Below are 15,506 nucleotides of genomic sequence, written 5' to 3'. Positions count from 1 at the left end.
ACTACATGTCCAACAGATGGCATTTAGGAAATAGCCTCAGAATAAGTTTATCTTGATATATAGTTGCAATATGCCTTTTTTTTGTTTGTTTTAATATTATAAAACTAATATATTTTCTTATTATATTTTCCTGCATCGAGTTACGGGGGTCATCTGTCCAAAAGGTTTAGGAAATGTGTTTTATTAGATGCCTAAAAAGCAGGATATGAAATCTTTACTACTTACAGTCACAGATTATTAATCAGTTATTATTATTATTATTATTATTATTATTATTAAGTAACTAGAGTTAAGGAATAGACCTAGAGTGAGGAATGGACTTGCCAAAGGCTCCTGGGAGTTTAAAGGGCTAAATATTAAAATGCCTTTTTTTATTTTTTTTTATTTTTGCATTTTAATTTGTAAATATAGAAATGTGAAAAAGGATCTGAATATTGAAATTTTGACAACACCAGCACAGACACAGTCTCTATCTCACAGACACACACACACAGACACACACACACACACTGCAGATCCCGTGGTCTTCCTGTTTGTCTGACCGAGCTGGTCATTTACTCTGGCCCGTGGAGGGAGGGGATAATCGGGAGGAGGAGAGACAAAGTGGCCGAGCAGAAAGTGCACACTCCGAGTTGGGATTGATTTACTTCATTAACCGAGATTACCAAGTTTAACTTACAAACCAGAGGTCAAAATTTCTCATTAAGGAGGGGAGCGCAGAGCACCGCAGGGCGACTGGACCGCTCTTATTACTGACTACACATTTCAATCTGTCTTTGATGTTCCGTGTTTTGCCTCCATCCCTCCCTCTCTCCGTTTTCTCTCTCTCTCTTTCTCTATTTTTTGGCAGAGAGGTTGATTTTAATTGTAGCTATAGAACAGAGCCCGCTTTGCCTGGAAGGCTGCCTCCATGTCCACGGCGAGAGAAGCTTTAGTGGTATTGGGTGCTGTCCATAGCCTCAGGCTCATTTTAATGGCTCCCTCCCTCCCTCCCTACATTCCCTGCTCAAATTGTTTTCCACATGATTCCTGTTAATTTAGCTGCAGGAAAGGGCATCGGTTTTCCTTGTACTTTCCCTCTCTCTCTCTCTTTCTTTCATTCCTTCCCTGCCTCACCTTCCCTCACTTTTTGCATACCATTCTTTTTCTTGTTTTTTTAAGCCCTTAAAATAAATTTATAAAGAAAAAAAAAAAGACAATTTTTATTCCTTTGTCTGTTAATTTTCCTGAGGTGTATTCAGTTTCAGCCGGCTCTGTTCCAAACAGCTGGAAACACACGTATCTGCATGCCTCTAGACACTTTTTTACATCAGGTTGTGTTCCAAACACTTCTGACCACCTCACTGACACACTTTCTCAGTTTTCCTTCAGCCAGTTGTGTTCCAAACGCCTGCAAACACATTTGCACACTTGCTGTCTCACTTCTATGTCCACCAGTTGTTTTCCAAATGCCCGGGAAAACACATTCCTAACCACTACACTCACACATGCTTTCTTATTTCCTTGTCCGCTGGTTGTGTTCCAAACACCTAACCACTTCACTCACACTCTCTTACTTCAGCGTTAGCCGTCTGTGTTCCAAATGCCTGAAAAACATGTTTCTGAACACTCCTTGACACACTTGCTTTCTTATATTTTGTTGACCGGTTGCGTTCCAAATGTCTCTGACCACCTCAGTGGCTCACTTTGTTAGTTTTCCGTCAGCCGGTTGTTTTCCAAATGCCTGCAAACACATTTAATGCTCTCTACAATCGTATTTCGACCGGTTGTTTTCCAAATGTCCTAAAAACTCACACTTGCTTTCCTAATTTCTTGTCAGCTGATTGTGTTCCAAACATATCACCTCTTTACTTATATTTCCTGTCTTAGATCTCTGGTTGTGTTTTAAATGCCTGACCACTTCACTCACCCTCATTTTCTTACTTCTGAGTCAACTGGTTGTGTTCCAAATTCGTGAAAAACACTTTTGACCACTTCACTGACAGTCTTCCTGTGTTATTTCTTATGTGAGCCAGTTATGTTATGATCTTTTGGAAAGACATGTTTACGAATAATTCATTTCCACTCAGTTCCTTTTATCTGTATGGGTCGGTTGTGTTCCAAATGAATGACAAAGCATGTTTCAGACCACTAAATTGCTGCACACTTGTTCTCTCACTTACGTCAGCCAGCGTATATGTCATGCCTGGAAATAAACTTTATGAACCACTTCAGTAACACTCTTTTTTTTTCACGTACATGTTAGCTGATTGTGTTCCAATCACTCGAAAAAACTTGACTAACACTCGCGTCTCATTTCTGTGTTGGTGGGTTGTGTTCCAAACATCTCTGACCCCTTCACATACACTTTTCAGCCATCTCCCATCTGGTAGTATATCAAATTCCTGGAAACACTTATTCCTTCACTGGCACATGCTAACTTTTTCACTTCTGTGATTGCAGCTGTGATCTAAATACCAGAGAAACACTTTTCTGACCACTTTATTGCCATACACTTATGGCCGGTTGTGTTCCAAATGCCAAAATAATGCATTTGCACCCACTTCACGCTCACTCACTCTCAAGTCCAATTATGTCCAATTACGACTTGGCATGAGGAAGTGTGCTGGATGTGGCCATCTGCATGTGCACTGCTGCTCTGAGTGAAGTGCGCAGGGATCGAGTGGTGTTTGGAGCACTTCACTTTGAGCACTTCAGCTCTGGAACAGTGTTCGTATTATTGAAAGGGCACCGCTGCAACTCTCTCTGATGTGGCTATAAGATAAAATGGATACTTTAGTTCACCTCCCAGTGTGCTTGTAGTGCACTTATGTGTGTGTTTGTGTGTGTGAGTGTGTGAGTAAAAAGAGTTAATGTGGCCCTTGACTTTGACTCAAACTAAGAGCTCTCTCGCTTTCTCTCTGTGTCTTTCCCTGTCTCTCTCCCTCATTCCCTTTCTCCTTCTCTCTCTCTCCCTGTCTCTCTCACTCCCTCTCTCCTTCTCTCTCTCTCTCTCTCTCCCTGTCTCTCTCTCACTCCCTCTCTCCTTCTCTCTCTCTCTCTCTCTCCCTGTCTCTCTCTCACTCCCTCTCGCCCTCTCTCTCTTTCCCCCTCTCGCTCTCTCCCCCCGCACTCCCACCCTCACTCCCCCCCCCCCCCCTCTCTCTCTCTCTCTCTCTCTCTCTCACTCCCTCTCTCTCTCTCTCACCCCTAATCCAGTCTCGCAGCGTTGTAAGGCCCCTTTGTTCCTGTTCTCAGATGACTGTGGATGGAGAGACACACACACTCGGGCTATCACTTACAGCCCCGTAGGCAACACACATACACACACGCACACACACACACACTCAGCTTGTCTGATGGGTGTTTGTGGGGTGGGGGGAGTTTTCATCAGCAGCTCTCTCTCTCTCTCTCTCTCTCACACACACACACACACACACACACACACACACCGGATCTCCTGTATCAGCATTATTGTACTGATCCTAATTTCAGGTCATGGCTAGGCAAGAAGAAACCCTTTGGCTTGGATTAAAGCAGAGAGAGAGAGAGACAGAGAGAGAGAGAGAGAGAGAGAGAGGGGGGGGGGGGGGGCGATGACAGGAGTGTGTAGAGTAAAGGTGATTGCATCCAACGGGCCCCTGAGTAAGATGGTGAGGGGCCCCGAGTAAATCAGCCCCTCTGTGACTCTCATTCAAAAGTCACATTGCCTTTACACTGGAGGAGACAGAAAGTGCTGCAGGGCGCACACACACACACACACACACACACACACACACCACATCACTGCCCAGGGAGGTGAAAATAAAGTGAGAATGAATTTAACTCCCTCTCCTCTCTTTCGTCCCACATTTCATCTAGTCATCCATTATAAGATATATAATAATAATATAGCTTTCCCATCCGCCCATCATGAATGTGTGTGTGGCAGTGTGGCCTGTGTTCTGACATAAAGCATTGTGTGTGTCTGTGTGTGTGTCTGTGTGTGTGTGTGTGTAGCAGTCATGATAAACCAGTGACTCAGATCAACACAGCAATCCATAAGCTGAAGTAACGCTCTTGTTTTTATTTAAACATGATAAATATCTCTACGTTCTGTTTTTCTCATCTCTCTCTCTCTCTCTCTCTCTCTCTCTCTCTCTCTCTCTCGCTGTGGCCTGCTCTCCTGGAAGAGACAGTAGTGTAGCGTAACAAGTTCTACGCACAGCGTGATGAAGAGATTATTAAAATGACCGGTCAAGATTCAGATTTACATTTCGAATATTCAAAGTCAGGATGTAATGTGGAATTTGAAGGAGCTCAGTTTATTAATAATAATTCTCACACTGTGTGTTGAAGGAGATTCTCCTTTTCCTCAAAATAAGACTGTAAGATGACAGATTAAGAAATGGGCTACTTGCAATCAAGACTGTGACGTATTTCCACTTTGAAACTAGCGTGAATCTGGTTAAATCTCCACTAGCATCCAGTTTAAATTCAGCAGTACAGCGAGACAGCAACGTCTAACGTTTTTGTTTTTTTTTTCTAATAATAAAGTCACAGTGTTTCGCTAACGTTAGCTTGGGTGTTTGTTTCTATTTATAGGTTTCTTCTTACCTTCATGGTAGTTTATGTATGACGAAGCATACAGTCTGACCCCTTTCTCCAGCTCACTAAAAGGAGCTTTGCAAATGTTCTTACATATATGATTAACGTCGCTGATGTTCATTTTCAGGATTTCCTGCGGTCACTGGGTGTAAAATAGCGCCGTTACAGTGAATGAGCCCGAAGCAGAAGTGCTGTTTTTGGCTATAAAGTGGAATTGTTTGTGCAAGTAGCCCATTGATCACAACGTCACTGACCTCCTACACAATAAAAAAAATTGCCCACTTTCTATCTAAGCAAAAATGCAACAACTGAGTAAACTCCAAAGGATTTGCAGTATAAAGTGTGTGTTTGTTCCGTGTCTCACCTCAGTGCCCGATGTCGCTCCAGGCGAGTCCACTTTGCGTTTTTTCCGAGGTCCGATGGCGGCGAGAGCTGTGAGGTTAGCGTCCCTCTGCCTCATCTGAGCCAGTTCCTGCTGCTGCATCTGTACAGAACGGAGAAAGACAAGACCTCAGTGGAACAGTGGTGAAGACAGTGTAGTGTACATCGCTATGGACTCTGTGAAACCTCTGACGACGTGCGTCTTTTCACGTTCAAATAACATCCTTATGAATATATAAAGAGTGGAAAATAAAAGAGGAGTAGAGCAGGGTTTCTACAGCAGCTGTGTGAGAAGCGAGTGGTTTAATGTCCATATCACTGCACTGAAGGCTGCGATGTCACTGAAATCCAAAACAATGAGACGTTGTGGTGCATGTGACCTAAAATACTGATGAATTCATCCATCCAGTCCTTAATCCCTCTATCCATCCCTTCATCCATCTGTCTATCATTTCATCCATCCATCCGTTCATCTATGCTCCTATCTATTTCTTCATCCATGCACATGTTTACCAACTCAGGATAGGATAGACAACTACCTATCCACCAGTGCATCTCCCATCCCTTCATCCATCCCTTCATCCATCCATCCATCCATCCATCCATCCACCCCTTCAACTCTCTATCCATTCATCCCTTCAACCATCTATCCATCCATCCATCCATCCATCTATACATCTATCCAGGCAACCATCTATCCACCAATGGATTAAACATTCCTTCATCTATCCATCCATCCATCCCTTCAACTGTTTATCCATTCATCCCTTCTTCCCTTCATCCATCCCAACATCTATCCATCCATCCATCTATCCATCCATGCATCTATCCATTTCATCATCCATGCACATGCCCACCAACCCAGGCAACCATCTATCCATGTATCTCCCATTCATTCTCACATCCATTCATTCTTTCATCCATCCATCCATCCATCCATCCAGCTATCCACAAACAAATCTATCCATCTATCATATCAACCAACCCATTTATCTTTGCATCTATTAAACTAATCTGTTATCCTATCGTTTTAAATTTGACCAACCTTTCCCTCCACCTCACTCATTTATCTATCTACCCCAAATATTTTCCATCTATCCATCCAGCAACCCATCTATTCATCTCTATCCACACTGAAACACATTTATTCACTTTAGCATTTAACTAGCTTTTATTACTTGCCTTATTTTTACTTTCTTTTTTATATTATACTTTTATGCATCAATTTTTTTACACAGTTGCCATATTTTCTATATTTTATATCACTGCTATTACTTGTTGAATTATATTAATTGTGTATTTTTTTACTTCACACTATAAAGCATGCTATTATTATTATTATTATTATTATTATTATTATTATTATATTAACATATACACCACATTATTTCATATGTGCACCTATTCATCATACCAAACTTTCATCCACTTTATGGACCCATCCATTAATGAGCACATTCTTCATCTACTCATCCATCCATCTGTCCATTCATTCATTCATTTCCCAAACCATCTCTAAAATAGCTCTGTGTGTGTGTGTGTGTGTGTGCGTGTGTGATGTGATTTCTCTCTGGCTGAAGTGAAAGAGGCAGTAGCTGCAGGTAATGTCACGGCTGCCTGCAGGGTGGCGAGCTCCAGCCTCGCTCAAATTCGCCTTTCAGAGAACGAGCGAGAGCCCGCAGTCTCACACACACACACACACACACACACACACACGCCTACCGACACAATCAGTCTCCATCTCACACCCACGTAATTGCACTGACAGTTACACACACAATCATATGCACAGATTTACACATATGCACTTGTGCTCTCTCTCTCTCTCTCTCTCTCTCTCACACACACACACACACACGCACACACACACACACACAGCTCTCCCAGCGTGTGCACAGTGAGGGGGTGGAAAGCTGTTTGCCCGCTGGTGCAGCAGAGTGAGGGCATGTTACCGGAGCGAATGGGGACAGTCGATGTGTTCTTTCATCAGGGAGAGATGGATAGAAAAACAAAAGGGAGAGATACTGGAGTTTCAGCACAATAAGTCGCTTTGGAGGACAAGAAACATCTAAAACAAGAGGCGAAATTCAAGCTGTGCAGGAAAAAAAACACAAAGTGTAGAGTAAAACCCTGATTTAAGCAAAGAATCAAAAAGTAATATTAAATCTTCTATATCTTTTAGTAGTTTATCATAGCAGATTACTTTTTTTACATTGTAGTAGTTTTTTTTACGTACAGCTGGAAAGGTTTAAAACGCACAATCTGGGAACCCTCTGGTTTCGGATTTCTACCTAACCATATTCTCTGCAGGTTCGCACATCCTTACACCAATTACATTATTTTTAACTTGAAGAAATCGTCCTGACTCGTCCATGAATCAAATTAAAATTTGATGACAGTAATATTGAATAAAAACATTAATCCAAGGGGGTGGAAAAGAGGGATTTTCTTTTTTTTTTTCTTCTCGCATCACCCTTCACTTCTGGCTCTGTGTATTTCAAATACAATTAGCGCATATTGCAATTAAGCTAGTACAAAAATATTAGCACCGTACAACTTGCACAACAAAGCTAGAGGAAAAAAAATAACGTGTCTTCTAGTGCATTCAAGTGCATACGTGAGATGTGTGTGAGTGAAGGAAGAGGAGAGAGCTGCACTCTCAAAATGGCGTTTCTCATCAGTTGCTTTAGGGTTTGTGTGTGTGTGTGTGTGTGTGTGTGTGTTGGGAGAGCCTGTGGTACAGCATGGCCTTTAGGCGGTTGCCACTTCATATTTCACACTGAGGGGAAAAAAACAAAAATCAAACCTGCTGGCATCAGAACCTAAAACAGAAAATCAGACATGTTCTAAACCTGTGCATGAGGTCTGCAGTGTCTACAGGCATTCATCCTGCCTCTGCTAACGACCAGACCCTAATTAGTGAGCTCAGGTGGTGTCCTCCTTCGAGAATCCACTTTGTTTATTAACCATAAAGTAAAAAAAAAAAAAAAAAACGTTCTCTGTTCAATTTCGGAGCGTTTAAACTCCACCCACACACACACAGACTCTTTAACAGAACCTCAGCCGTCCATCCTGTCCTGTCGACAGTCCCCTCGAAGTCTCCTATCGATGATCGTATCATTATAATTCTCGTCTCTGCGACGATGACCCTGCGATGACCCCAGAGGACGCTGGCGCCTGTCTCCGATGCCTAACTCTCGGCTCCGTCTCTCTCTGCCTTGCCTGGCATTTGGCACCAGACTCGATGCCCGGGGCGACTGCCAGAGCTGCAGATTTATGCCGCTTTGATAAATGTAGACCTCATAGCGCCATCTGCGATGCCAGCCGAGGGAGTGGGTGCGCTCTGAGACGAATCACCGACATGACGACGACGTGTGCCATTACACGGGCAGGAAGGCATAAAAACACGCAGGGCTTGCGCTTAAACGTTCAAATACACATGTTCCTCAATATCCAAAAAACAGAACAAATTTTATTGTAGAAAGCGAGACGATTATCGCCCGGTTCTCTAAACATGGTGGCTTTAATTAAAGTCAGGATTGTTTCGACGGCAGCATATGTTCCCTTGATCTTAGTAACGGATCTCTTGCACTTTATTGACCTACACCTGTAGTTTTAACCCTTCACTATATACCTGTGTGTGACATAATAACTAAATAATAACTAAAATTATTTTATTTGACACATTTTAGTGCACAGTTAGCGTACATGCTGCAGGTGATTGAAGTAGGAACAGAAACAATATGTAATTCACTATTAAAAATAAATACTGTAAAATTTGCATTAATTTACTGGCAGCAGTAAAGTTGCTGCCAGCAATGTACTGTTAATTTACAGTAAATAATTGTAAAACATTTTTAACTTACTGTAACACATTTACAAGTAATTATTGTATTACAGGTCATTTTTACAGTATATCAATACGTGTTTTTAATACCATACTGTAAATTTAAAATAAAATATCACTCTCTACATTTTAATCCAAGGTTAAGGGTCTTGCTCAAGGACTGAACCATGGTAGTGTGGTGGTGCTGGGATTAGAGCTCACAACCTTCTGATCTGTAGCCCAAAGCCTTAATCACTGAGCAAGACTTCCATCAACCACCTCTACGCGCACCGAAGGACAAATTTCAGCGCTTTGCTGAACAGAATTTTTACTAGCATATAAACGTACATCAGAGAGGGTTTATGTTTGCCTAAAATAGTCACAGAAACTTGGCACACAATCCTGTAATCCTTCATTTTAAGAGACTTCCTAATTATTTTGCGATTCTAAGGCACAATCTTGATAATGATTCTCATTATTAACACACACACCACAGCTTGGTTGAATTCCTGAATCTGATGGGTCAGATGGTGTGTATTATTTTCGTATAACAGCACGGCTTGGACAGTAGTTCCGGCTGTAACATGAGCGATGGGTTTATATTAACACGTTTGTTCTGCTACGTTATTGTTTCTATAGTAACAGCTCATACACAGGGACTTGTACGCCGGATACTTCATGTAATCTCAGACTAACAATAAACAGATCTTAAAAAAACATGTTTAACAAAGAAAAACTTATAGTGAAGTTATAGTGTAACATTTATGGAAGTCTTGAGTGTCTGCAATTTGTAACATTCACAATGCTTTGTAACGTTTCCCAGCACGGGGAAATCTTCAGGACAGAGGATGAGTTTTTTTGAAAGAGAGAGAAAGAGAGGGAAAAAAGGCTGGTAAAGGTACAACTTATGCTACAACATAAGTGATAACAGGAACTAATTTCTCTTCTTGGACATTCCACAACATTAACTATAAACTGTTAAAAAAAAAAAAAAAAAAAAAAGGGCTATGCCATTCATTAATAAGTTAAACATTGTAATGTTTGGAAAATTGCCGTGGTATAAGCAGAATAACACACTCCAGACTGCTGTTATACAAAAATAATCCACTTCGGTCTGTCGTGTGTTATTCCTTACTTAGCAAATGCTAGAATTTTGTCTTCAACTGGTGGAAATGGGCTTTCGCAAAAATGTAATAAATGCCTTTCGGTCGTATTAATTTGCACAGGAATTCATCGTGAAGTGAAATGTTGTTTTTGTGGGTGTTATCAAGTTTGCAGGTTTTCGCACATGTAAACTTTTAATAAATCAGATCCTGACAGTTTTAGAGAACTGAAATGGGTAGCTCAGGCTCTGGGCTTCTGAGTAGAAGCTCATGAGATTAAATCCCAGCGTCACCAAGTGGCACCAGTGTTGAATTCTTGAGCAAGACCCTTAACCCTTATCTGTTCAGTTGTATCCTGAGTATCCTGTGTGTGTCTGCTCTGTTCACATGCATTCACATGAGTTTGTACAGATCTACAGTGTCCAGGGGAGACTAGCCAATCTTTATGCTGGACCATCAACCACAGCAGAAGGTGAGGTTGCTGTAGGTGAGGTACAAGTGCACACTGGACCTCAGCGTGTGTTAGCAGACTCTACTGACACAGGTCAATTCTGCAGTTCTGACTCGGTGCAGCCGTATTACAAATATTCAGTACTACAACTCCATCTTTCTCAATTTTATCAATAAACAACACTTGGAGCTCAAACAACCTTTAGTTTCATTTGGACACTAAATTGTCAATATGCTTTGCTTTAGTATGTTTTTCAACCCTTGTAAAAAAAAAAAAAAAAAAAAAAAGAACTGTGCCCTTTAGGAAACACAAGAGTGCTGCTGTTAATGTAATATTATTTACAAAGGTCGGGACCAGGCTGACATTTCTGCACTCCTGTCACCTCGTGTAAAAGTGTGTTGAGCAATATGAGGACGTAAACAGAAATTTGTACAATGATATTCAGCTGAAATAGTTTTTTTTTCTTCTCTTGAATTGTAATTGAAACACAGAACAACAGCAAGTGTAGAACTAGATAAAGCACGAGTAAATGTGTATGGTGTATAGGACTTTACATAATTAATACACGGAAATGTAAAGAAATATCATAAAAGCTCTGTGCATATACATCATACTAGCTACACAAGCCTCACACACTCCACATTCCTTTCATCATGATGCAAGAGCATCTCCATGCTGTGCGTGTGTGTGTGTGTGTGTGTGTGTGTGTGTTTGTGTGTGTGCGTGTGTGGTTCAGAATCACTTCATATAAAATCACCAAGGGGAAAGCTGAGCGCTGTCAGCGTCAGTGGTCAGACCTGCCTGTCTATATCAGGCTACACCTCATAACAATAACACACACACACACACACACACACACACACACACACATACACACAAATACACAGATCCTCAAGGCATCCCCACAGCGTTCCACTGCTTACAGACAGATGTCTGAGCTGAAGCAGAACGGTTCAGCTCGATTGGAAAAGACGGAGAGTGTGTGTTGGTGTGTTGCTGGAAAGATACCATTAGACGTCAATAATTAGACCTCAGTAATATCAAGTTTAATTAAAAAAAAAAAAAAAAAGCCAAAAGCAAAATTTCTGCCCCAAACTTGGAAATGAGAGTTTTCGACTGAGTGTTTTTTGTGGATCCCATGACAAAAGTAACCCATTGGCTACTTTGTATGGTTCAAAGGCAAGACAATATATATATATATATATATATAAATATATATCATAAAAGAGCATGATCTAGAACCCAATATACAAAATATACTGTTCCAACATTGCTAACAAGAAAATCGTAGCTGGGAAAAATAAACCAAGAATTTTTTACCACAAAAACCCTACCGTATATCAGTGGACTAGGCAGTTCATTTTTAAATTTTTTTCAAAAGCAAGAGTAAGAAAGCAGTGAGGTAAGATTCTGGAGTGATGCCACTTACAAATAAGTAGCTCCTCCATTTTCTTACTGCACAAAGACACCAACATCCTGCCTTCTTGTTTTCTATTGGCTCACATGACCAAGGTTTATGACTCCACAAGTTAAAGTTCACCTAGATTACGTCAGCGAGAAACGACAGTAATCTCTACCAGACGCAAATGTGCATCTTTCACATCCTGTGTCCTTTCCCCTTCAGTGAACTGTTTTTTTTTCATCAAATTAATTTCATTTTTGTATGGTTTGATGAAAGCAGAAAAGAGTCTTTTTATTTAAGTGTCTCCCGTATCGCTGTAGCAAGGAGTCAAAAACTGTAAATGCTACACCTAAACCAGAAACTTTGGCACCTCAATGATGATTCAATGCGATATGACTGTAATGTAGCAACGCAGAGGCCACACCTCCTTCAATGACAGGCACAGAGGCCACACCTCCTTCAATGACAGGCACAGAGGCCACACCTCCTTCACTGAGAGGTACAGAGGCCACACCTCCTTCACTGACAGGCACAGAGGCCACACCTCCTTCACTGAGAGGTACAGAGGCCACACCTCCTTCAATGACAGGCACAGAAGCCACACCTCCTTCACTGACAGGCACAGAAGCCACACCTCCTTCACTGACAGGCACAGAGGCCACACCTCCTTCACTGACAGGCATGGAGGCCACACCTCCTTCACTGAGAGGTACAGAGGCCACACCTCCTTCACTGACAGGCATGGAGGCCACACCTCCTTCACTGACAGGCACAGAGGCCACACCTCCTTCACTGACAGGCACAGAAGCCACACCTCCTTCACTGACAGGCACAGAGGCACAATGTAGAGAAAGAAATGCACAGTGCTGAAGCAAATTAAACCATTTTTAAATAAAAAACATTTTTAAATAAAACAAAAAAAGCTGCGTGTGGTATGAGACAAGGCTACTCTCTTCAGTTGCTATTAAGGGTAATACTTTTGGATGCTTATTAAGAAGTGTAAAACTTCTCAACAGAAGTGTAAAACTTCTCACTCAATCACACACACACACACACACACCTTCAGTAGCCCCTTTATTCTGGGAGTATTCTGGGAACAGTGGCGTGTTCCGGGATCTTGGGAACACTGTGCGTGAGGCGGTAATACACGCTGGATGGGACACAAGTCCATTGTATGGCACCATAAACACACATTAACACACTAATTCATTTTCAACACACTAATTTTTAACACACTAAATCATAATTCATTTAGCATAACCAGTCCAAAAAAAATGGCGACCAGAACCCTGTGACTATATTTGAGTTCCTTCGTAGGAAAAGACCATTTTGTCACCTTGACGTTATTGCACACAATCACCCTAAATCTCTCATGAGCACATAATCAATTATTTAATACATCACGATATTCAACACGCAATATATGCAATAATGTTAACGATTAATACTGCTCCAAATGATAATCACTACCCCTGCACTCCATTCAGGAGAGGACGACCATTTTTCCATTTCACCATTTTTTTGTGCTCCCCTCACAGACAGCGGCATAAGTCTTACTGCGGACAAATCTGAATGTCCTACTGATAAAAAGCAAACCCAGTGTTCTGTTCACTGGAATATTACATATAAAAAACATGAACTGTCACTCAGAGAGAGAAATAATTTATACTTAATGTAGTCTTTGAATCATGATATCATTGAGGTAATTATTGCGATATGAAAGTTTAATATCAGCACATGACTAGTACGAACAGGCGTTTCTGCAGAAAATGAGATGTTAAGGCTACATCTGTTAAGAGTCTTGCCTTCGCAAGCGTTTTATCGATAAATACACGGGTGTGAGAGGATTTTAGGACATATAATTAAATGAAAGGGGCAGTCAGTATACCTGTGTACCAAGAGGTATACATTTGACAAAATATTTGGCAGACATTATTATAATGAATCGCCAATACTGATGTATTTATTTTTATCTCTTTTTTATCTCTTTATCTCTTACTATTACACTGGAGACTCCTTCCATAAATGTTCCATAAACACAAGTCTCCTCACAGAAAACCACCATATCAATGGTTACACATTTTTAAATCCTTTTACGTAGAGCACCCGCTGTACAAGTCCTTGTGAATGAGCTGTTATTACCAAAACAAAGGTATTAGATCAAGCGTATTAATATAAATCTGTGATTTGTCTTGCAGCTGGAATGAGTGGCAGAGTTTCTGTTATAGAAAATTAATCAACACCTTCTGAACATCAGGTCGAGAATTTAGCAGCACTGTGACGTGAATATATAAATCACATATACTCCCTAACGTTCAGGTTGAACGTAATTTATTTGCATGCACGTTATTGATACGGCAACCTGAACTGGCCACGCCCATCAGCAGCTGTGACTTGTGCCTCTTTTAGTAAATTTATTAAATACATATAAAAACAGCTTTGATATAATACCGTAATTTGTGATCAATCGTGATATCGTGGGGGAAAAGGCATACAGTCAGTATATGCCAACTCACAGCATTTCTCTGAGCAAAGCCTCTTACAACACACATGAATATTATTTGCGGAATATTACGGTTGAATAAAATACATGAATGCTACACGACCCTGTTTGTGAATTATCTAAACGATTAACGTAGCAGCAGTAAAGACCTCGCTCTAGAGTTAGCTCTAGAGGAAACAGAGGTTATGCTCCAAAACGGAGGGATCTCATAAGCATATTCAAGCGAGGGGGAAAAAGAGGCGATCGTTAAAAAAATTGCTTATCTAAGGAGAAAATTTCCATTCTTTTGCTTTTGTTCCACACCATTCAGCAGTTCGTTTCCCTCTTTTCCCTCGTTCTCTCTGTCCTTTATACGTGAACCGCACCTGCTATTGATCAGGCCTCATTTACATCCGCAGAAAAAAAAATGAAAAGAGGTGAAACTTGCACAGTGAGAGAACGTCGGCGATGATTTATTCATTTTCAAATCAGAAACGAGGAGGGAAAGGTAGATGAGAGGAGAATCTTCTGAGAGAGGGAGAGACTGCAGGCAAGTGAGACAGGCCTCTTTCTCTCTCTCTGTCTCTGTCTCTCTCTCTCTCTCATTCCCTCGTCCTCTATTCCTCTGCACCCTGAGGCCGGTGATGTGCAAGTCCCTCTAATTAACAAGGTGAATCATACTGCCGCTCTCTAATTAGCCGACATGACAATCTAATGGAAACATGCGGGCAGAGCTGGCACACTCATAGCCGCCTTACAAAAGCCTCGCTTTCTTTCTTTCTTTCACTGTGCATTTTTCCTCCTCCTCTTCTCACTCTCCTTCTCTCCTGGCAGATGACACTCCCTCGGAGATGCCGTGAATGGTGTCACGGACCGAACTTTAAAAGCCGGGTGGAGGAGGTCAGGGCCGAACGGAGACTGATTCTCATTTATGCGTTGATGCTAGACATCTATGGACATCTATGGAGTGTAATTGAATTGTGTCCTCTTCCTCTCCGGTATCTTCTCCACCTCTCTCTGCCATGAGCGAAACTCTTTGCACCCTACTCCCCTGATGCCAATGTCCCAACAAATGCTGCTACTGCTGCACACAAAGGGAAAGTGCTCCTACAGGCTCAGACACTCACACACACACACACACACACACACACACACAGACACACACGGTCTTATGCTGGAGAGATTCTTCGCCATCTTGCTCGCAGGCACAAATCTCCTTTTTGTTGTTCTTCCCTTTCATTATGGTGCTTTGTATTATTTGAAAACACACATGAACTCCAAAGGTACTTTTTTAA

General features: G+C 41.4%; 1 protein-coding gene across 2 annotated transcripts in view; it reads right to left on the bottom strand.

Moving 5' to 3' along the window:
* The window catches only part of LOC113534608 (transcription initiation factor TFIID subunit 4B), an 85,698-nt gene that overhangs the window by 30,983 nt on the left and 39,209 nt on the right, over positions 1–15,506 (bottom strand). For both annotated transcript variants that reach the window (XM_053234916.1, XM_053234917.1), the window contains one exon: positions 4,931–5,050. In XM_053234916.1, coding sequence (XP_053090891.1) covers positions 4,931–5,050 — 120 coding nt within the window. The remainder of the gene's footprint in view (positions 1–4,930; positions 5,051–15,506) is intronic.

The sequence above is a fragment of the Pangasianodon hypophthalmus genome, chromosome 6 (genome assembly GCF_027358585.1).
Source record: "Pangasianodon hypophthalmus isolate fPanHyp1 chromosome 6, fPanHyp1.pri, whole genome shotgun sequence".
Classification (NCBI taxonomy): Eukaryota; Metazoa; Chordata; class Actinopteri; order Siluriformes; family Pangasiidae; genus Pangasianodon; species Pangasianodon hypophthalmus.
Note: the sequence above shows the minus strand (reverse complement) of the source record. Positions and strands in the feature narration are given on the sequence as shown.